The sequence below is a fragment of the Mastigoproctus giganteus genome, chromosome 13 (assembly GCF_048544385.1).
Source record: "Mastigoproctus giganteus isolate SK-2022 chromosome 13, ASM4854438v1, whole genome shotgun sequence".
Classification (NCBI taxonomy): domain Eukaryota; kingdom Metazoa; phylum Arthropoda; class Arachnida; order Uropygi; family Thelyphonidae; genus Mastigoproctus; species Mastigoproctus giganteus.
In genome coordinates this window covers 16,091,931-16,115,563 of record NC_143587.1, presented here as the reverse complement: position 1 = coordinate 16,115,563, position 23,633 = coordinate 16,091,931, and the positions used below count along the sequence as shown (strand labels likewise).

General features: G+C 35.6%; 1 protein-coding gene across 9 annotated transcripts in view; it reads right to left on the bottom strand.

The window, feature by feature from the left end:
• LOC150075804 (oxysterol-binding protein-related protein 6-like) overlaps positions 1 to 23,633 on the bottom strand; it is a 401,843-nt gene that overhangs the window by 120,481 nt on the left and 257,729 nt on the right. For all 9 annotated transcript variants that reach the window (XM_090387959.1, XM_090387962.1, XM_090387957.1 and 6 more), the window contains 3 exons: positions 20,024 to 20,332; positions 12,516 to 12,569; positions 2,508 to 2,621 (listed from right to left, as the gene is read on the bottom strand). In XM_090387959.1, coding sequence (XP_090244085.1) covers positions 2,508 to 2,621; positions 12,516 to 12,569; positions 20,024 to 20,332 — 477 coding nt within the window. The remainder of the gene's footprint in view (positions 1 to 2,507; positions 2,622 to 12,515; positions 12,570 to 20,023; positions 20,333 to 23,633) is intronic.

Below are 23,633 nucleotides of genomic sequence, written 5' to 3'. Positions count from 1 at the left end.
ATCCATCTTCAGGTCATTTTCGGTAAATAAGTATTTGATATGCACCTTACAAAATTTTACCATTGATAAAGGAAGCAGGTGCTACTGAAAGCATCAGTAAAATTTTTACTCAGTTTATTCAGAACCTAGGCCTGAAGATGGATTTCAATATTTAAATCTCAAACATGGTCAATTTTATTTAGTTGTTTGGACTGTTCTTTGTATAACAATAAAGTAATTAAAATACTTCACATGGAAAATTGTCTCATTTTAAATCTTATTTAACAAAATGAGGATTTCTCTAAATGGTTTTGGATAAGTTTGTTAATGGCGGGCAGAAGAGAATAGATGTTTGACAATTTAAAGATGTGCCATAGTCAATTACTACTGCCTAATCATTGGACATACCTTTTGTTCCTGCATGACCTGGTGTGCAGCTATTAGACACAAGGTTGCACAAAATTGTGTAGCTAGCAAAAAATTCTGTGTTAGCATACTGTAGGTGTGGTGTAACTTATAGTGCGATTTATCGAGGCAAGGCAGTGCTTAGATTAAAAAAAATCACCAGGGGAAACAAATTAATGCAGTTAGCAAGGCCAATTATGGGTGGTATAAGATTTACAGTGTTTCTGGGAAGTGGATAACTGGTTTCTTCATAAGACAGTAATTATTTACAAGTTTTGGGATAAAAAATGGCTTGAAGGATGTGTGTGAGTGTGTGTGTGTAATGCAGTGTTAACCACGGTGGGAGAGTAATCCCATCTTTCATTTCACTGCACTCAGAAAATATGGGAGTTAGTGTCTTTCTAGGTCTCAGGCCATCTATAGGTAGCAGACATATGTAGGAGTTTCAGATTCCAGTGGTCCTACATGACAAGGTATTAGTAGTGCCACATTTCTTCTACAGCCAGCTTCTCTGAATAAGTACATGATATGCACCACAGAAGATTTTATTGTTAACAAAGAAAGCAGGTGCTTTTGAAAGCATTAGTGAATTTTATCCAGTTTATTTTTAATGCCTTTATGTTATTAAGTTTAGTATTTTAACATTTACAGTATTATTTGTATTTAATCTACATCCTTGTAAATATTTAACTGTGCAATGACTGTGATTGTCAGTATAAATTTGTTTAGGTGATCTATCTTTACTAAATTTATTGTGGAACGTGCTCCTTATCCTCAAAGCCTCTTTAGTGAGCAAGTGACCTCAGTAGTGCATTTTCCTACACAATCACACTATTCAGACTCTCTGCAGTTTGACTGGCAGAGTGGAGGCAGCAAGATGGTCTACTACTACTTGGTCCAGATGCATCCAGATGCATTATCCACAGGTTTAGTCCAGTGGATGATCTAGTGACTGTCCATCAAAACCTGTTTTATAGCTGTATCTATATAATGTAAGATATGTTAGGCCTGGCCAGGATGCATGATAGAATAGATGGTGCGAGGCCACAGCTTTGCTCTGGAGGCAAAACAGGAGGTTGGAACTTCAAGCCTCATTAAGCAATGTGGTACTGATCTGGTTTATAAGTCATCTGCCTTCTAGTATTGCCTAGTATTGCAGAAACTTGGGCATTATTATGTACAATGTGGATTTTACATCATTTTCTTTGAAGTTAGCCTAATTTCTTAAATATCAATCCAACTGAAAATTAGCAAAAATAACTAAAAAATTTGGGTTGGCAAAATACTAAACTGTATTACTGCAGAAATGAAATAACACAGTTCAGTATTTTGATGTTTAACCAAGTTTCCTACTTAAACAATCTGATGTCTAAGTAGGAAACTATTTCTAAAAAAACCTTCAGCATCTAAACTGAATATACACTATTTCATTATAGTTATTATTTGTGAAAAAACAAACCCAAAATATGAAGAAAACAAAAGTCCTAATAAAGTGGTCAAATGGCATATATTACATTTTCAACAATAGCCAAATACTTCTGAAAAAGAGAAATTATTACTATTACATTGATATTCATAAAATAATGTTACATAAAATTATTTTCTTATTTTCTATTACTAGAAAGGCCAAATGATGCAATGAAAATTGGATTTTGCAACTTCCACAAAAAAAAAAAAAAAAAAAAAAACCCTTTCTATCATACTCTGAGCACCAATCCAATTCTTCTTTGAACTTCTCCATGCTCTCTCTCAACCCTGGCACATAATTTATTCCAATAGTTAACTGATTTTATTACTTAAAGGCAATCTTCTTGAATCTTTTTCACAATAAGCCTGCCCTTCAGTTTATATCCTCTTCGTTCTTGTCTCCCCCCACACAAGTAAGAATATCCTACCTTTGTTCATTTTGCTCATCCCTTTTTAGGGCCTTACATGCTTCAATCCAATTACCCACAATAAAGTGTCTAGTTTCTAATTTACCTTCAGTGTTTTCTCACAGAAACAAATGTTAATTATTTTCAGTCAACTGCCTAGAAATTACTAACCTTTAATAAAAAAATAGAAATAATAAGAAGAAATCATAAGAAAAGGAATAGTATTATTATTTTTCCAATAAATGTTACCTTGAGGTGGTATATATGTTCATCTGCATCAATATCAATTCTCCGCCTTCTGCTTTTAGCTGAAATGACTGATAAGCCAACATCCACAGATCCATGAACCTTACCTCTTGCCATCTAAAACAATCAAATGAAGTATCTGAGTTAATTTTATTTCAACCATTTAGGTCCATGCATCTTGAAGTAACTGACTTTTTAATTTTTCTTAATGAAAAAACACTAAGACACAAATTATTTGCTTCTATAGCTGTTGAATAAAATTTTATTTGTAGTGCCACCAACTGATGTAACTTCAGTTTGACTTTTGCAAAGTGAGGTTAAAAACATAGCAGCAGTTGCACAGCTTTAACAAGCCCACTTGCAAAATATTTGTAGTGAATTAATAGCCAGTTTGAAATTAGCATTAGCAGTGGCAAATGATACAAGAAAGCAAGCTTAGAGCATCAGCAAAAAAAAAAAAGAAAAAAAAAAAAAAAAAGACACCTCCCATTTCACCTATTCATTCCTTCCAATAGTCTGTCTCATTCTACCTTGAATTTATTTAAATTATCAACTTCCACAACAGATGGAAGTTTGTTCCAACAATCAACCACCCATTGGCTAAAGGCAAACTTCCACTATCTACTCTGCAACTGCCCTTCCTCGATTTGAAATTGTGTCCCCTCATGCATGTGGTCTGAGCAAGAGGAAGGATCAAATCAGCACTGAGCCTGCTCAATCCATTCAAAGCCTTAAACATCTCAATCAGATCACCTCACAGGTGCCTAGTCTCCAGACACTGCAATTTGCAGAACTGAAGCCTTTCTTGGTAAGAGCATCCCACTGTTACACTCAGCAATCTCATTGCCCTTCTCTATATTCACTCCAGAAGCTCTACATCCTTCCTAAAATGAAGCCTCCAGACCTGTATGCAGTGCTCAAGATGTGGCCTAACCATTGCCTTACACATATATTAGATAATCACCTCCTTATCCCTGCTAGCAAAACTCCTATATATCATTGACAAAATCCCATGAACTGTCCTGAAAGTCTGTTTGCATTGCTCTTCCTTTGTTCATAAATATACACAAAGCATTACTTCAGTAGTTTTGAAAATAACATGTTGTTTACACAGAGATTTTAAGAAAAATAAGCTGACAGATGAGGCACTCAAAAATATGTTTATATGTTTTAGCTTCTGCTTTGTGCTGCTATTTTCCATAAGCACAAATTTACAATTAAGGCATGGCCTCATTGTGTACATAGAAGAACAAATTAGGTTTGATAGTCAGTGCACTGATCTCATACTAGTTTCCCTGGTATATTGCACTACTGTAAATAAAAAATGCACTACTCTAATGAAGAAGTATATTGCTATTTATTTAAAGTATATGTCACTACCCAGGCAATGATTTCATCCCTGTTTTGTGTCTCCTCAATGGGTAGGTAGGCACTGTGAAGATCTGAACAACTCACATATATTCACACATAAAGAAATATTGCATTGTTATGTGTCATAAGTTGGGGGGAAGTGTTTAACAGAGACTCTGTGCTGTATTATAGGCCAAAGAAGGCTGTAAATCTGTAACATATCGTGATCTGTAAACTGAACTTTTCTATTAGTGTCCCAATGCTGTTGGTAACAGCATATGTAAATTTTTTTATGAAGTTTTAGTTTTAATTTTGAATCTGTTTCCAATATTATTTATCAGTTTTAAATTTAAATCAGTACAACTCTGACGCACACTGCACGCTAATAAATAAGATTGCATCAATTTTGTATTAATTTTAAATCCTCTAATTTTTTCACCCAGGCCCTTTACACGTGGTGTCTTTATTGGGGATGCCTACCTTTTCATGAAATGGAGCTCTCCTTCAGTAATAGCATCACATACTTATACCATGCTACATAAAGCAGGTGGGCAGATACATAGAGATGTCATATATGTGAAATTGAATGCAATAATGGGCAAGATGAAAGATTTAAATGACACTGAATGATGCATGGTAGTCTGAGCTAGAGGAGCAAGGATAAATATCTTGAAAACTATGCATCCCTGCTGGGGTTTTCATGTGTAACTGTATCTCAGGTGTACTGAGATTGGTACAACAACCAAATAACATCTGAGCAATGGCAATCCTATAGCGGGAAACAGCTCCTTGATGTGAGAGGCCAGTGAAGGTTGACAACACTTGTACAGAGTATCAGAAAGGCTACAGTCGGCCAAATAAAAATGTACTCCCACAGTGTTGATCAGGCATTTCAGAATATACACAACTCATAGTACCTCATCACAGATGGGATATTACAGTTGACAACTGAACTGGGGTTTCACTTTTGTTGCCAAAAAATAAAACGGGCTCAGGAACAGCAAGGATGGGCAGTGGAAAAACATCTGGTCTGATGAATCCCAGTTCATACACACACTGATGGAAGGTCCACAATATGATGAAAACAGCACAAATCAACAGACCAGTCCTGCCAGGTGTCAATAACAGAGATTGGCAGAGGGGGGGAGGATAATGATATGGAGTGTTTTTATGGTGCACACTAATCTCCTCAAACCTCCAATGTATTCATCAAAAGTGCAGAATTATACAAAACTGATTTCAAGAACACGAGAGTGAATTCAGTCCACTGTAGTGTCCCTCCCCCAGTCACCAGATCTCAATCCTATTGAGCACCTGTGGAACGAAGTGAAATGAGCTCTTCAGAGTAGCAATCTACAGCACTCCAATTTATAACAACTGTGAGAAACAATTAAGTCAATGTGGACCAGCATTCCTGTGATTCTTGCAACATATTGTTTAGTCTATGATAAATATATTCAAGCTGTTATGAGGACTAAAGGTGGGAGATAACTATTTGCATTAGTAGTGTCAAAGATACAAGAAAGCAAGCTTATATACAGTATTAGCCAAAAAAAACAACACAACTAACAATTACCATTTCCCTTATCCAATCCCTCCAATAGATTGTCTAGTCTAGTTCTTCCTTAAATTATTTAAGCTGTCAACTTTTCCACAACAACAGGTGGAAGTTTGTTCCACCAATAAACTACCTGCTGGCTAAAGGCAAACTTCTGTACATCTATTCTGCAACCGTCCTTCCTCAATTTCAATTTATGCCCCCTCGTGTAGTCTGAGTAAGAGGAAGAATCCCATTAGCATATTAAGCTTGCTCAATCCATTCAAAACCTTAAACACCTCAATCAGATCAAACGACAGGTGCCTAGTATCCAGATGCTGCAATTTGCAGAACTGAACCCTTTCTTGGTAAAAGCACCCCATTCTTCCCCTCACCAATCTTGCTATCCTTCTCTGTACTCATTCCAGCAGCTTTACATCCTTTCTAAAACAACACCTCCAGACTTGTATGCAGTACTCAAGATGTGGCCTGATCACTGCCTTATAATATGGTATAATCACCTTTTTGTCTCTGCTAGCAAAATTCAGTTGTTGTTGTTGTTATTTGGAACATTAGCAACTAAGGCCATATTGCTCGGTGCGGTGGTCATTCCTTGACCTTTCCGAATGCTCCGTATTTGGTGGTGATGGGCTCGAACCCCGGTCTAGCAAAATTCAGTATATCATTGACAAAACCTCATGAGCTGTCCTGGCAGCCTGTCTGCTTTGTTCAGAACACTTCATATCTGATTGCAAAACTACCCCCAGGTCGTTTTCATTTTATGCTACCTGAGTGTAGGACCATACATTTGGTATGGTCCTACATTTGGTTACTCTTGGGTTACTGCTACTCATATGCAGTACTTTGCATTTGTCAATGTTAAACTTCAATTGCCATTTCTCAGCTCATCTGCCTAACTTTTATAGATCCTGTTGCAGTAGCATACCATCATTACTGTCACTGTCATTAACCACCCTGCCAACCTATGTATCATCTACAATCTTGGATACTAAGCCAGATATTCCTTCATCAATATCATTGATAAATAGTGAAAACAACAATTAGCCCAACGGCAAACTCTGGGGGCCTCCACTAGTCTACATTAGTCCACAAAGAGCATCATCTATTAATTGTCACACTCTATCTTCTTCCAGTAAACCATCCCTTTATCTATAACAGCAACTTCCCTTAATGTCACACTGCTCCAATTTGTATAGCAGTCTTTTAAGTGCAAGAGCACCAAAAGATTACTTGAAATCCAGGTATTAGATATCGAAATTATATTTTTCATACTTTTATTTTATTTTATTGGTTATTACGATTTGGTCACAAATTGTAGTAACCAATAAAATGGGTCACACAATATTTCCCATTAACAAGCCCAAGCCGTGTCTGAAGTATAATTGCAACCTTGTCTAGATGATCCTGAATTACTTCTTCTTTAACCTGTGACTCCATTATTTTCCCTGGAACAGAAGTTATACTAACATGTCTATAATTATTTTGGTCACTCTTTGATCTCGCATTGTGAATTGGAGATACAATTGCACATCTGTAGTTTGTGGGGAACCTCCCCTGAACCCAAGGCTGCTCTTATAACTATGGCTAAGGGTTTGCTTACTTCCTTTAGACTCTAAAGTTTAGAGCCTCCTTAATACAACTGGGTAGATCCCATCCATCCCAGGTGCCTTTCTTATGTTTAACTTCAACAATTTCTCTTCCACTTTCCTCTCAGTTATTACAAAATCATTTAGCTCCCTGTTAGAAAGTTTAATAAACTTCTGGGATTCCCTTCCCTAAATAATTCCTCCTATGTGAATGTAGATGCAAAATACACATTTAATTTGTCTGCAGCCTGCCAGAGCAGGATCATCAACAGTCGAACCACCAATATTGGGACCAATTTGATTCATCCCCTTCCTTCTGGTATTTACATATGTAAAGAAGTATTTGCAGTGTTTCTTTACATCCTCTGCCAAACATTTATCATAATTTGCCTTCACTTGCTTAACCTCCTTTGTGAATTGATTACAGACCAGTTTATATCTACTATAGGCTTCTGTATCACACGACAATTTATATGCATCCATGCATTTTCTTCTCTGCCATGAGTTTCATCAGTTCATCTGACATCCATTTAGGTCTATACCTTGAAGAGTACTTTTGGTATGAAAAGCCTAGTAGCTTCTATGATTAATTCTTTGAATGCTTCCCATTTAGAACTTGCTAATGGTAACATCATCAGTTGGTAGCTCTGTATAGAATTTAAAATCTATCTGAAACCGCTATAGTCACTACAGTGGTCTCAGTTAGATTTTAAATTCATGGTAGTTACATCTTTAAGTAAATCCTAAATCAATAAACTGTGATCACTGCCACCTAGTGGTTCTTTTATGTGCAGATTCTAACATGCTGCTATACAAAATAATCCAATAAATCCACCAAAGTCTTGCTAGTGTGTGATGACCAACCCACAAGTTCCAGTCAATATCTGGAAAGTTAAAATCTTCCATTATAAGATATTCTGATTTACTGATAGACGCAAAATACTCATTGTACATTTTTGCACAATATATTTCTCTGTACAGTTGGTCCTTATACTCATGCAAGGACCAACTGTTCATGCACCTGTTCTAAGAGTAAGAACATACACTTGTTCTTACTGTTAGTTACCTAAACACAGCCCATGTATTTACTTGTTCCATGATGACTCCCAGCAGTTCTTGAAATCCCCCACCACTTTGCTTTCCAGGTTGCTGCTCGTTCCAATAGAAACAGTGCAAGAATTACTTTCATCTCTGCCTGCGTAGATTGTTAATCTGTTAGTCTGCATATATTCCCCCAAGCTAGCAGTTTTCTGACCCACCTAACACTACCTCAATAGCATCAGCAAATATTCTTGCATCCTTTTTATTTAAGTGTGTCCCTATAGAAGCAGTCCCTCTTATTAACAAGCACAGACTAGGCTCCAGGGCTGAACTGATTGAATCATATATCACTCTCATCTCATCATCAGCTAAAGTAATAATAATAATAAAAATAAAAAATAAAAACATGACACCTCCCATTTCACCTATTCATTTCCTCCAATAGTTTGTCTAGTTCTTCTTTGAATTTATTTAAGCTATCAACTTCCACAACAACAGATGGAAGTTGGATGGATGGATAAAGGGGTGGTTGAGGGGGAGAGGACAGAGAGTGGTAATCAATGGACACTGCTCATCGTGGACTAATGTTATTAGTGGAGTCCCTCAGGGCTCAGTGTTGGGTCCATTATTGTTTTCTGTATTTATAAATGATATTGATGATGGTATATCAAGCTTAATGTCCAAGTTTGCAGACGATACGAAGGTTGGCAGGGTTGTCAAGGACACTACTGACACTATGCTGCTGCAACAGGATCTGGAAAGGTTGAGCAGATGGGCTGAGAGGTGGCAAATGAAGTTTAACATTGACAAATGTAAAGTACTACATATGGGAAACAGCAACCCCAGAGCAACGTATCAACTCTGTGGTACTACACTGACAGTGGTAGAGAATGAAAAGGACCTGGGGGTGGTTGTGCAGGCAGATATGAAGTTCTCTGAGCAGTGCAGACGGGCTGCAAGAGTAGCTCATGGTGTATTGTCAATGATATATAGGAATTTTTCTAGCAGGGATAAGGAGGTGATTATTCCCTTGTATAAGGCAATGGCCACACCTAGAGTACTGTATACAGGCCTGGAGGCCTCATTTCAAGAAGGATGTAGAGCTGCTGGAACGAGTACAGAGAAGGGCAACAAGATTAGTGAATGGAAAAAAGGGGTGCTCTTACGAAGAAAGCTTAAGTTTTGCGAATTACAGTGTCTGGAGACTAGGCACCAGCGAGGTGATTTGATAGAGGTGTACAAAGCCTTGAATGGTTTGAGCATGCTCAATGCTGATGGGATTCTTCCTCTTGCTCAGAATAATCACCTGAGAGGGCATAAATTCAAATTGAGGAAAGACAGATGTAGGATAGATGTGCGGAAATTTGCCTTTAGCCAGCGGGTGGTTGGTAGGTGGAACAGACTTCCATCCCTTGTCGTGGAAGTTGATAGCCTAAATAAGTTTAAGGCTCAGCTGGACAGGTATTTCGAACGAACAGAGGGGTGAAGTTGAAGTGGTTATTTTTTATTTATTTATTTTACTTTATTTTTTTTGGCTGATGCTGCATAAGCTTGCTTTCTTGCATCAAATGCCTCTACTAATGCTAATGCTAATGCTAAGTTTGTTCCAGCAATCAAACACCCACTGGCTAAAGGCAAACTTTTGCACATCTATTCCACAACTGTCCTTCCTCAATTTGAATTTGTGCCCCCTCATTTGTGTGGTCTGAGTGAGTGGAAGAATCCCACCAGCATTGAGCTAATGGGATTCTTTTTTTCTCACAACTTTTTTTCAAAATTTCCCTGTTCTTATTAAGTAAGTCTGCAGTCCTACTGTTCCTGGTCCTATTTCATATATCCTTTTTGCACAATATATTTCGCTGTTTCCCTGCCAATAGAGTCACCAGGAACAACTAGTTCAGCTATGTAGATGTGCATAAGAAAATTTCTCTTACTTCTTGCTATGTACTTGTACTCACAGAAACACAAGATGGCAGCAAACTTGGATATTGGATAGTTTTATATTCTTGAATTGGGGAAAGAATCCCACTGAAATTCTATAGATAACATAGTGAAGGGACCCTATCACGTATGAGCAATTCCCAACTGACCACCCAAATGGGCAGCTGGGAATTGCTGATATAGGTGGAGAGAGAACAGAACACTTTGCACAAACACAATACAGTAGACTCTCAGAATAATGGCACCTTCGGGGATTCAAGGTGCCATTATTTCTAGAATGTTTATTTAGAATGGTTTATTTTTAATATATTTAATGCAGAAATAATGAGGCTAAATAAGAAATAGATTAAGAATGCAATTTTATTAACTGCACATAAAAAACATAAACACGTTGGCAATCCAATGTTATATTCTGCCATTAATACACTCTTACTTACACCTGTTCTATTATTATATCAAGTTTGTACTAAGCTTTAATGTTCTTAATTATCCTTCTTTTCTTCTTTGTAGGAGGCTTATTAACTTTAAAAGCCATAGTGAGGGAGTTTTTAATTTAAAATAAATGTAAAACAACGGTATAATCAGTGATATCAGTACAGAATTCACTTTCAAAATGGTGGATTTAAACAAATAAAGTAATCATGTGACTTGCCATTTTCTTTTTTTTTGGCACTGCAAGACATCTTCGCTGTATGTAAACATCCAGTCTCAATGTGCTGTTATCTCGAATGTGTTGTTATTTGGGGGTGCCGTTATTTCGACAGTCTACTGTACTGCAATTTTTCTTTTTTTTTTACAGGTATACGTTTTTAATTAAAAAGTAACTCATGATACAGATCAAAAGTAAACATTATACCGGAGGAATACTAAAATCCACACTGTTATAAGTTTTGAGGTTTTCTGTTTTATTTTGTATAACCAAAGCATCAGAGTGCCTATGGTTAAGAACTGTCACAATGAAATACTATAAATAAAGTTTGTTGACCTTAGTGGGAAGTGAAAGCAAAAGGGAGAAATCACAAGAATAGTAAGATGCCCCTTGGATTAATTATGTAACTATAAATTCTGCCCACCCACAGAGATTTTTGAAAGGCCCATGCTCTTTATAATAACTGCAAAATACTAACCACTGGATTCCTTGATTCTTCTGTGCCTCTGCAGCAGTGGCGAATCCAGAAAAAAATGACAGGAGGGGCACCATATGTGATGGGGGCACCATTTTGGCACTAGAATAGCGATCACATTAGTATCAGTGTTGACAACTGTAGTCAGTTGAAAATATCTGAGACACAATGCAAAAATAGATATAATCCTATGTTAACAATGAAAAAAAATTTTTTGTAGCTAAAGGGAATTTAAACGATTGGTGTATATTTTCCGAAAAACAACAGGGGAGCACGTGCCTCTGTGCCCCTACCCTGAATCTGCCACTACTCTGCAGAGTGGTAGATCTGACATAATGGTAGTTTTGCTAATTTGGTTGAGAGGTAGTCATGAGGTAAAAAAGTTTAAGAACTACTGATCAAAGGAATGGTGGCAGTGTATTGTTATTTTAATTTCTTTATCCTTATATTTCAGATTTTGTAGATGCCAACTGGGTTTGTTTGTTTCCCTAAAAGTGTCCCTAAACTCTGATACACACCATGAAATGCTAGCTCTGAAATATTTACTTATCAAGTTAACATAAACAAATGCTAGGTTCCAGAGTTGGGATATTTGGCACTTTTACAAACCACAGGTTTGTAATTGTGCCAAAGAAGTGTCAAAAAAGAACCGCCAAAGAAATGTCAACTAGAATGATTATCCAACTAATGTGTCATAAAATACCATCAAATACTGTTAAGTGCCATGTGTGTGGAAGAGTGAATGTGAACAAGGGGGGCCAGTATAGGATCAGAAATGCTATGCTCGATTCTCTAAAGACATCTGCAGAATAAAGCAAAACTGTTGTGCTAATGTTTTTATGATAATGACTAAAGGGGTCAACTTCCATTAAAAATAAAATTCTGTTTTAAAATTTGGTGGCATTCAAAGAGTGAAACTGTACATTGATATGTTAAAGATAGTACCTTTTTAAAACAAAATAAACTACTTAAATTTTGTTTTTAAGTTCAAATGGGTGTCCTATTTGACAAAACACCAGAAGCGAGTTTCTATATGGTTGTGCTCTGAAATGTCAACCAAAACTGTTAAAAAAAAAAAAAAAAAAGGAAGAAGAAGAAGAAGAGTTTTTCACTACTTTTTCTAGAGGAAAATTTTCCAACTATTTTTGGACCAACAATATTGTTTCTTTCAAAATACGCAGAAACCAAGGAAATATTTCCTAAGCTTTATGGAAAAGTAATAATTCTTTATGAATTACTTCAAAATGAATAATTCTACATACATTACTTCTACATAAATAATTCTATATGAATTAAAAAAGCCTTTCATGAAACATTGACAAAAAGTGAAAACATTATTTTTATAACATTTTTAGTTTTTCATATTTTAAATAATTTAAAGACATACAGAGAATCTATTAATGCAATTTACCTCTGTTGAAGACTTGGCATATGTTAATATTCCTTTATCCAGGGAGAAATACCTCTAGAAAATAAAACTTGCATTCTCATTATTACAAGAAAACATATTGTAATTATAAAAAATTAAGTAAAACAAAAAAAGTTGACACATATTTAAGCCATTTTTAAATAAATAACCAATAACAAGCATGGTATTGCAGCACTAACTAAAAAATACAAGTGATATATACAAGGATAAATATGTAATCAACAATATTGTACACTAATGTGGAAAATGTATGGGTTTACACTCGGGTAATGGCAGTCCAAGATTATATTATTACTTGGGAAGCAACAAACTTAGGGAAGTTGATAATGAAAAAGGTTTGGAACCGAGCAGTTCAAAATGAAATTGTCCAACAGTTTAGACACATAGCACATGTTTATATATGATATATATGAATTTTTGATAGTAGGGACAAAGAGGCAATTATTCAATTGTACACAATCTCTATTAGGCTACATCTTGAGGGAAAGAGAGAGAGAGAGAGAGAGAGAGAGAGAGAGAGAGAGAGAGAGAGAGAGAGAGAGAGAGAGACTCAAAGCTGGACATTGCATGGAGACTTGAAGTATTTATTGCTTTGAAAGGAATGAGTATATTAAATAATGGACTTATAATATTTTTCATTCACAGATGGCACAAACCAGAGAATATGCACTTAAAATAAGGAAAAACAACCACAGATTGAAAATAAGAGAAATTTCTTTTATCTGGATGGTTACTAACTATTGGCATAAATTACTACCTAATTCTGTAGAACTGGAGAACTTATATAATTTAAGGAAGGACAGATATGTGTACGAAAATAGGTAATAAACTAAGGTAGATGTTTGAATAACGCATGACACTATGAACTGAAAATTCACTAATGAATGATCAGTGTGAATACATCATATTTTATTTGTAGTGAACTCTAAAGTAGATTGGAATGGCATCATTGTGAAGGTAGTCACAATATGAGATGCAATTAAATTGATGCCATTCCAAACTACTTTAGAGTTCACTACAAGCAAAATATGGTGTATTTACACTGATCGTTCATTAGAAAATAGGTAATTTACTTTTTAACGCTGATACTAAATAACTTTGGCTTCCGTATATTAATTTGCCTTTATTAATATTAACACAATTAATATTACTGATGTATCCCCATATTGCAAAAAGTATGCAAACACTACATAACAGAACTGACAATTATATGTCAGGAACAAGTATAAAAGAAACTGTGCTCTTGATAGAAGAAAGCAGATCAACAAAATACAGCAGAGGTGTTGTGGCTTTCAACAGGAAGTAATCATAAGAATGCCATGTTAGCAATCTATCTATCCATTCCATTGCAGCAAAACTGCAATAGTCTACTTCAATGAAGGCTGATGTAATCTTCAGAAGTAAATGTCATAGTGCTACTAAAAAAGAAAAAGTTTGTGTAGTCCAAGGAATTTACTGGAAGATGCTTCCAAGATTGCCATATCAATCCTACTAGTCCTTGAATACTGTAAAAAGGAGTTCAGGGAGACCACAGGAACTGATATTAGTACACTATTGGTATTTGTGTAGTTTGTGTAGTCCAAGGAATTTACTGGAAGATGCTTACAAGATTGCCATATCAATCCTACTAGTCCTTGAATACTGTAAAAAGGAGTTCAGGGAGACAACAGGAACTGATATTAGTACATTATTGGTATTAATGCCTCCCTCCCAAGTATAAGCTCATAATATGAAGCTAATAATCATATGGATTATTCTCAATTGGCTTAAAAATATTTAATTTTTGTACAAATGATTAAATTTTATTATTACTACTGTGTGACTATAATACATTCTAAGGTGGTTTTAAGCATTGGGAAGAGGGTAGTTGCATGCAGCTTCTTTCTAATGGGGCACATGACTAATAATCAAATACCCAGCTTGTGGCCTCAACACAAAAAAAAAAAAAAAAAAGCCAAAGTGACTACAAATATCCCTCAAATTAAGTGAATTTCAGTTAACTGTTTCTGTATGCATATGAATTAGGCTGTTACAAGAACTGGCTAAGGTAAAGAAAGCCTGCACGAGAAGCACGCAAAAGTTCGATGAAATTTACCGGTAAAAGTACTTTGCCGTAATGGCATTTGTATTGTTGCTCGCTAGGTAAACAGACGGTGGGTGCTATCGGTCTGGAGTAGAAGTTGAATCCCACGGGAGCTTGAAGCCCTCCCGAAGTGGAGGGGAGTAACCTGACCTTTTTTTCTTTAGAATCACTAATCGAATCACGAACAAAGTCATACTGGAAGTTCTGGCGTCATAAAAAATGTTCGTAACGTAGTTTCATCGGTAAACCTTTTGGAAGTTTGCCGTGGTTCTTGTGTGGGCTTCCTTTGCCTTTTTTTTTTTTTCTTAATAAACAATTTATCCACTAGTCCACCAGTGATTCTAAAGAAAAAAGGTCAGGTTACCCCCTCCACTTCGTGAGGGTTTTAATCTCCCACGGGATTCAATTTCTACTCCTGAGCTACTAAAAGTTTCATACCTATTAAGAAATATTGTTCAAGGTTTAGGCCTAAATGGTTGTCAAATGAACTAATGAGACTCGTAACAGAAAAGAAAAATGCATGGGATGCATATAAATTATCAAGCGACTCAGAAGACTATGGCAGATATAAGTTAATCTGTAATCAGGTCACAAAGGAGGTTCGGCAGGCGAAGGCAGATTACGAGAAATCGTTGGCAAAAGATGCTAAGAAAAACAGCAAGGATTTCTTTACTTATATAAACTCTAAAAGGAAGGGGATGAATCTGATTGGTCCACTTGACATCGATGGTTCGACTGTTGATGATCCTGCTCAGATAGCAAACAAACTGAATGAGTATTTTGCATCTACATTCACACATGAGGAATTATTAAGGTTTGAAAATGGCAGAAGGTTATCAAATTGTAGCAGGATACTTAATGATTTTGTAATAACTGAGAGTAAAGTGGAAGAGAAATTGTTGAAGTTAAACGTAAGGAAAGCACCTGGGGTGGATGGGATCTATCCAGTTATATTAAAGGAGGCGGCAAAGCAACTAAGCAAACCCTTAGCCATAATTATGAGAACATCCTTGGACTCAGGGGAGGTTCCCACGGACTGGAGATGTGCAAATGTATCCCCAATTCACAAAGGGGGATCGAAGGGTGACACGAGTAATTACAGACCAGTTAGTTTAACTTCTGTTCCAGGTAAAATAATGGAGTTGCTGGTTAAAGATGCATTGCAGGATCATCTAGACAGGACTGCAGCAATAATTCAGACACAGCATGGGTTTGTTAAGGGAAAGTCTTGTCTGACAAATTTGATAGGATATTATGATGTGGTTAGAAAGGAACTGGATGCAAAAAATAATTTTGATATCATATATTTGGATTTCAGGAAAGCTTTTGACACTGTTGCGCATGGAAGACTATTGTACAAATTGGAGCAGAATGGTATTAAGCGTAAGTTGCTACAATGGATAAAAGGATGGTTAAGTGCGAGAAGACAGAGAGTGGGAATCAATGGGTGCTGCTCTTCTTGGACTAATGTTATTAGTGGAGTCCCACAGGGTTCGGTGTTAGGTCCACTGTTGTTTTGTATATTTATTAATGATATTGATGAAGGTATATCAGGCTTAATGTCGAAGTTTGCAGATGATACAAAGGTTGGCAGGGTTGTTAATGACAGTAATGGCAGTGTGCTACTGCAACAGGATCTAGATAATTTGGGCAGATGGGCTAAGAAGTGGCAACTGAAGTTTAACCTTGACAAATGCAAAGTACTGCATATGGGTAGAAGTAACCCCAGAGAAACGTGCCAACTGTGTGGTACTACACTTAAGGTGGTAGAAAATGAAAAAGACCTGGGAGTAATTGTGCAGGCAGATATGAAGTTTTCTGAGCAATGCAGACAGGCTGCCAGGGCAGGTCATGGGGTTTTGTCAATGATATATAGGAATTTTGCTAGCAGGGAAAAGGAGGTGATTATCCCTCTGTATAAGGCAATGGTCAGGCCACGCCTTGAGTACTGCGTACAGGTCTGGAGGCCTCATTTTAGGAAGGATGTAGATTTACTTGAGTGTGTACAGAGAAGGGCAACAAGATTGGTGAGGGGAATGAAGGGATCCTCTTACCAAGAGAGGCTTAAGTTCTGCAAATTGCAGTGGCTGGAGACTAGGCACCTGCGCGGTGATCTGATTGAGGTGTATAAGGCCTTGAATGGGTTCAGCACGCTGAATTCTGATGGGATCCTTCCACTTGTTCAGATTACGAACCTAAGGGGGCATAAATTCAAATTACGAAAGGACAGATGTAGAATAGATGTGCGGAAATTTGCCTTTAGCCAGCGGGTGGTTAATTGCTGGAACAAACTTCCATCTGTCGTTGTGGAAGTTGATAGGTTGAATAAATTTAAGGAGGAATTGGACAGGCATTTGGAGGGAATGGTGTGATTTTTTTTTTTTTTTTTTTTTTGGCTGATGCTGCATAAGCTCATACACTTGCTTTCTTGCATCAAATGCCACTACTACTACCATTACTACTACTACTACCCACTGTATGTTTACTGAGTGAGCAACGATAGAAATGCTGTTATGGCAAAGTACTTTTACCGGTAAATTTTCATTGAACTTTTGTATGCTTTTCATGCAGGCTTTCTTTACCTTCGCGAAAGAATTTTTTTGATTTGAAAGTACGCGACATTTTAAGTTAACAGGAACCTGTAATTGACTGACAACTACAATCCATTTTTTTTAAACTGCATGCAAAAAAAAAAAAAAAAAAAATGTCTGCTCATCACAAAATAGTTTAACGTGATTATTACATGTTTAGCATCAGTCAAGGCATCACCATTGCAGAGTGTCGATGCCTTGACTAATGTGGGCATGCCTTGGCACACACACATACATTTTATCGTTTATTCTACATGTATTTATTAATTTGTATTGTTATTCCTTACATTAATTGTGAGTTTTAAGCACATTTAGACATTCTAAACATCTTTATTGAAAATAAACTGTTGTATTATTTTTGCACGATTAGTTATTACTGTATTTAATGAATATCACATAACCAGTTTTGTATGTTATTATAATCATATTCTAATAGATGTAATTAAGTTCAGGACTCTTTCTGTGTACAGCTGTGTATTTGCTACTTAGTGCATCTATCTCATATACAGGAGGCTGTCATGGGGGAGGGTGAGTGCCTCCATATTTAGAGTAAGTGGACTTAGCATTACACTACTCTAAATAAAAAACACTTGTCCAGTGGAGAAGTATATTGCTTTTTATTTAAAGTGTATACCACTACCCAGATCTGGGTTTTGAGACTCTGCATGGAGTCTCATTGGTGGGCTAGCAGGCATTATGAAGACCAGAACAATTCAGTGACAAAATATATCCACAATATGTGAGATGTGGAGGTGGTACAGAAAATAAAGTTGATATAATTAAGTTCATGGCAAAAGCCTTAAGGTACGAAAGCAATAAACATTCGTTGCTGTACATGTCAGGCATAGCCTCTTTTTGTATACAGCTGTGAGCAAATTTGGTTTTCTATCTAGTGTACTGATCTCATAATGAAGAGGCACTTTGGCAAGAGTTTCTTTGATATTGCATTACTCTAAATAAAAAGAGTAGTGTAATGCGAAGGGAACTAATACCAAAGTGCCGCCTCAATATGAGATCACTAAGTAGCATCCCTAGTTTGCTCAAAGCTATATACAAAAAGAGGCTATGCCTGTCATACACAATGACATATTCTAATTTAAATGCTTACAAAACACTAATATGACGATGTATATAAAAAAAAAATCTGACAGTAAGATCTAGAACACAACCCAACCATGTTACATTCTTTTCTAGGATAAAATTATTTCCCAGATACAAAATTTCACCTTGCATGCTGATTTCTAGGAGTAAATTAATTATTTAACTTGTGGTATACCTCTACTGGATATACTGTGCTGTTCTGAATATATGTTAACATTCTATCAAAGGTAATCAGTATAAAACGAAGTTACAAGGAGGGAGGGAAGGAAGAAAAAATCATCTGACAAATAAAATCATGGTGGTGGGATGACCATGAGATTCGATAACATGTAAGCCATGTCTTATTGTACCATGAGGTCGAGGTATAATAACTATTGCAACGATAATATATAATGTAAATTATAACTATTAATTAAGAATAAATAAATAAAACCATATACTGTATGTGAATTATCATGACACAAATACACCAATACAGCATGAAAAATAATTGCTAAGAACCCCCACCATGTGCTTTGTTTAAAAACTGTAAACATTGAATCATTCTTAATAATAACAACACTGCACTTTGTTGGAATTGCATAAATTATACACATACTCTAACTAATTACATAAAACTACCTTACATTTTAGAAATCTATAGCCCCTTCCTCTAAGACAAATACATCTATACATACTAACCAAAAGTAAAATTACTATTATATCAATCACATTTTGGGACACAGTAAATAATACAAAGAACTGAAGCTAAGTGAAGACAGAGGAGATGGATCTGGGTAGTGGCCAGACCCATCGGAGAGGAGGGTGGGGGAGTAATACGAGTGCTCACTTCAGCTCTTAACATCTCCTTATGTCTTCAGTTCACTATGTTTCTGACAATGTCCTAAAATGTAGTTGGTGTAATACTAATTCATTTTTGGTAATAATAATAGTAATTTCATTTGGACATAATTTCATTATGTACAAATGTACTCACCACACAGGAAGGAGGCATGGAACTCTGAAACACAGGGTAATTTTATGCAGTTATGATATATTAAAACTTTATTTCTGCATTCACAGTAATGTCCTTCAACCTGTACATTTTAAATTAAATCATTAATTTTCCCAGGTTTAATTTAGTTTTGGGTAATTTGTAATTTTCCAATTAGTTTTGGGTAATTTGAAATATCTCCCATGGGTCCTTGGTTTAAAAATTGAAAAAGTTCAAATCATCCATAATACCAATTTTAACCCAGTAAGCTTTGAGACAATAGATTTCAAGATGTTCAATCAGAGCCATGTCAAGTGATCCATATTTCGCAATAAAACTTAATACTACAGGTCCAAAATATACAGGAAAAATTCTTTAAGAAAGTAAAGTGCAACTCTGAATGTTCCACTGCACAAAAAAAGTAAACCCGCTCTTTTAAAAATGAAACTGCTTGTTTCCTAACAATGGATTCAAATATCTGAATGGTCTGACTTTTGCTTAAACAGATAACAATGTTGTATGTTGCAAAGCAGAAATGGGCTGAAGCCATCTGTCACTTTTCCCTACTTGCAACAGAATTATGTGATAGTTCACTTTATGCAGCTCAAGGTTCTTTCTAAATCTGTTAACCTACAGTGACTTAGGAGCTAACAAGATTGTTTTAAAAAGAAATAAAATAATGTATATATTGGCTATTTAAAAACTTCTTATTAACAAAACAGAAATAAGAAAAACTGATTACTTTATGCCATCCTTTAAGAGGCCATTTTCTCCTTTTCATAAGATAGCCTTCATATTTATCTGGTTTCTCCTCACATCTCTGGCCATCACGCAGTCCTTCAAGGATCTCCCATTCACTATCCCGATGTGCTTTCCTGCGGTTATTATGAGGTGAAGTTTCTTTATTTTCTGATTTTTCTTCTGTTATTAATCCCACAGAAGTTGGTCCATTGGATGCAGTTAGAGAGAGTGTAAGTGGTGCCCTTATTTGTGGAGGAGGCTCTGATTGATGAGAATTATGTGACAGACTATTTGTACCTATACTTAGATCCTGAAAGAAAACATGTCAAAATTATTCAATTTCATTATGCTACTTAGTATATATCAAATGCATCTATTACTTAAACTCGTTTAAGTAATAGATGCATTTGATATATACTAATACATAGCAATAGTATAATAAAATTTGTATAATAGCAATAGTAACATAGCAATAGCAATAGTAACATAGCAATAGTATAATAAACTTGATATATACATAGCAATAGTATAATAAAATTTTTTAGTAATGTTTTATCTTTTATCAATGTTCTAATTTGTAAAACCATTCTATAAGCAGTGCATTTTATTTTTTAATATTATCAACCAGATCCTCTAGATCAGGGGTGGCAAACCTATGGCACGCATATAAAATTTGTGGGGCACGCAGAATTCAGAGCATCCCAAAAATATTTCAAACTTCGAAACATTACTCCAGGAATCCACCTTGAGTCATGACCTGCGCATGCCCGTTCTCTCTGCCAGGCATGTAGTAATGTCACACCATTCAGTAAATAGCTATTGCAGTGATTAGTTTGGAGTTGGAGTGGTGAGATGTACTGACAAAATTGTGTGATTAAATGTCTTGAATATCGTCTTCCGAGGGGGCAAGGGTAGTTTTTTAAAAAATTTAGCCAATTTTGGCACGAACCTTAAAAAGGTTTGCCACCCCTGCTCTAGATTAACTTCATATCTAGGTGCATCATCCAGGATAAGCAAGGTTTTGTTTTTCAATTTTTTATTTGCACAAGTAACCCTTAAAAATGTGAAGTTATCCAATCTAGGAATGAAGTCATCAACCAAAATTTAGGTAAATTCTGGTAAGGTAAATAGTTTCTCCATATTGTCCATAACCCAATATCGTCCTTTTCTTTTAATACCATCAATCACTTCTAGAATTTGTAATTCTAGAAGTGACTGAGGGTATAACATTATGGACATAGTCTTTAATTTCAAATTTTTAAATAAAAAAGTTTTATAATATTTTAAAAATATATATACACATGACTCCATGTTATTTATGCAACTCAAATGATTTCTTTTGTCTAATTTTTATCTGAAGTAGAAATAGACAAAAGACAAACCTATTTCTGCAAAAGGCAAGCCCAATATAATAAATAATATCACAATCTTGTCTATGTTTGAATCCAACTTTGGGTATCTGTCAAGTTAAAGCTAAGAGAAAGAATATACAACAATTAAATTAAGAAAAACACACAAATGATGCATCATTTGTGTGTTTTTCTTAATTTAATTGTTGATTTCTCAAATATATCAATGGATTTATAATGCAAATAGTTATCTAAGCTGGATTTGTCATTTTGGGCAAATGGGTTGCACAAGTAACCCTTAAAAATGTGAAGTTATCCAATCTAGGAATGAAGTCATCAACCAAAATTTAGGTAAATTCTGGTAAGGTAAATAGTTTCTCCATATTGTCCATAACCCAATAAATTTTAGCCATTTAATGTTTAAAATGAGATATAAAATTAATAAAAGATAATAAACATACTACAATTACATAATTTTTTTATCATAAAGAACCATTATTGTGGTTTTCGGAACCTTTATGTTAAGTGCTTTACCTGTGTCTTAACTGGAAAAGAACTAACATATCCAAGGGTCATTTGCAACTGCAAGTACTCTTGATAGTAGGCAGGATTTTAAGTTTTGCTGTTGCTTGATTGTTAATATCAGCCCAACCATCATAATCATTAGAAATCAGTCCACAAATACTGACTTTAATGTTCGCCTTTAAGTTTTTTTTACTTAATAAAACAAATTTTTCTAAAAATCAGTATTGAATTTATACTACTTTTTGGGAGCCTAAAGAAGGATAGTTTGAGGCTCCTTTAAATTAGTATAACCTCACTCATTCTTAAGTTAAGAAATTTGGCCAACTGACTAGTGTCCATGAGAAAAAAAAGGGGGGGGGGAAACCACAATATAGCACAGAGTAAATGCAAGGAAGCCACGGGCGTTTGCTGCACTGGCCAAAAAAAAAAAAAAAAAAAACGAGAAGCTGACAGAATTCATCATTCAGCTTCACTTTCTTTCTATTTAAATTATTAATTGTAAAACAACATTTTACAGTATACTTTTAGATAATAACAATTTTATAAATCTAAATAAACATCACAAAAAAGTAGAGGGACCAACTGATGTATTATTCTGTGTTGTTGCCGAGTGTCACTGATGGCTTGCCTTTATTTTAAGTATTTTCACTGCTATAGAGCAAAGCTAATAAAATAATGATGTTTTTCTCAGCTTTTCAGGACACCAGGACAATACCACCACTTTGCTTATTGGAGACTTGAAGTGGCGAAATCCATGTTTAGCCTCCAGAGCAAAGTTTCCGGCATTCTCTTCCCCTCCCCATCTTCTTCAATGCATGTTGACAAGTACTTTGGTTTTGATACCTTTCGTGAGTTTGAGGGTTTCGTAAAAAAAAAAAAAAAAACAGTACTCTGGCAGTACAAATGACCACTTTAATATTAACCTGAATGTAAATGCTCCATGTGTTGCTGACAGGTTTGAGATTTTAGCAGGATTATTTTCACTGTCATCATTAACTGTAAAATTAATCTGTAATCATACAAAATGATTCATGTTGGCAGAGGAGGAGGAGTAGTAGTAGTGAGAAAGGAGAAGAGCCTTGTAGCCATAATATCTACATGTCTAGTTATTGAGTTGAACATCATAATAGCAATCTCCTGTGCATGTATACGTTTGCTCACTAGAAACCACTGTGTGTCTCTCTAATAGGTACATCCTTGGTATTTTAAAGGAAACCCTATGTTACTTTGGTTGACAGAGATGACATTTAACCTTTAAAAGCTGCCAGCAGTTTTAGCATTTTAGATTGTGTATGCTTTTATGTTATTTTATTATTTTTTAAAATTTAATCCTATGGGTATATCACACATAGTTATTTATTTGTATATTGATGAAGGTATATCAGGATTAATGTCCAAGTTTGCAAATGATACAAAGGTTGGCAGAGTTGTTAATGACAGTAAAGACAGTGTGCTACTCCAACTGGATCTAGATAAGTTGGGCAAATGGGCTGAGAAGTGGCAAATGAAGTTTAGCATTGACAAATGCAAAGTACTGCATATGGGTAGCAATAACCGAAGAGAAATGTACCAACTGTGTGGTACTACACTCAGGGAAGTGGAAAGTGAAAAAGACCTGGGAGTAATTGTGCAGTCAAATATTAAGTTTGCTGAGCAGTGTAGATGGGCTGCCAGGGCAGGTCATGGAGTCTTGTCAATCATATATAGGAATTTTGCTAGCAGAGACAGGGAAGTGAT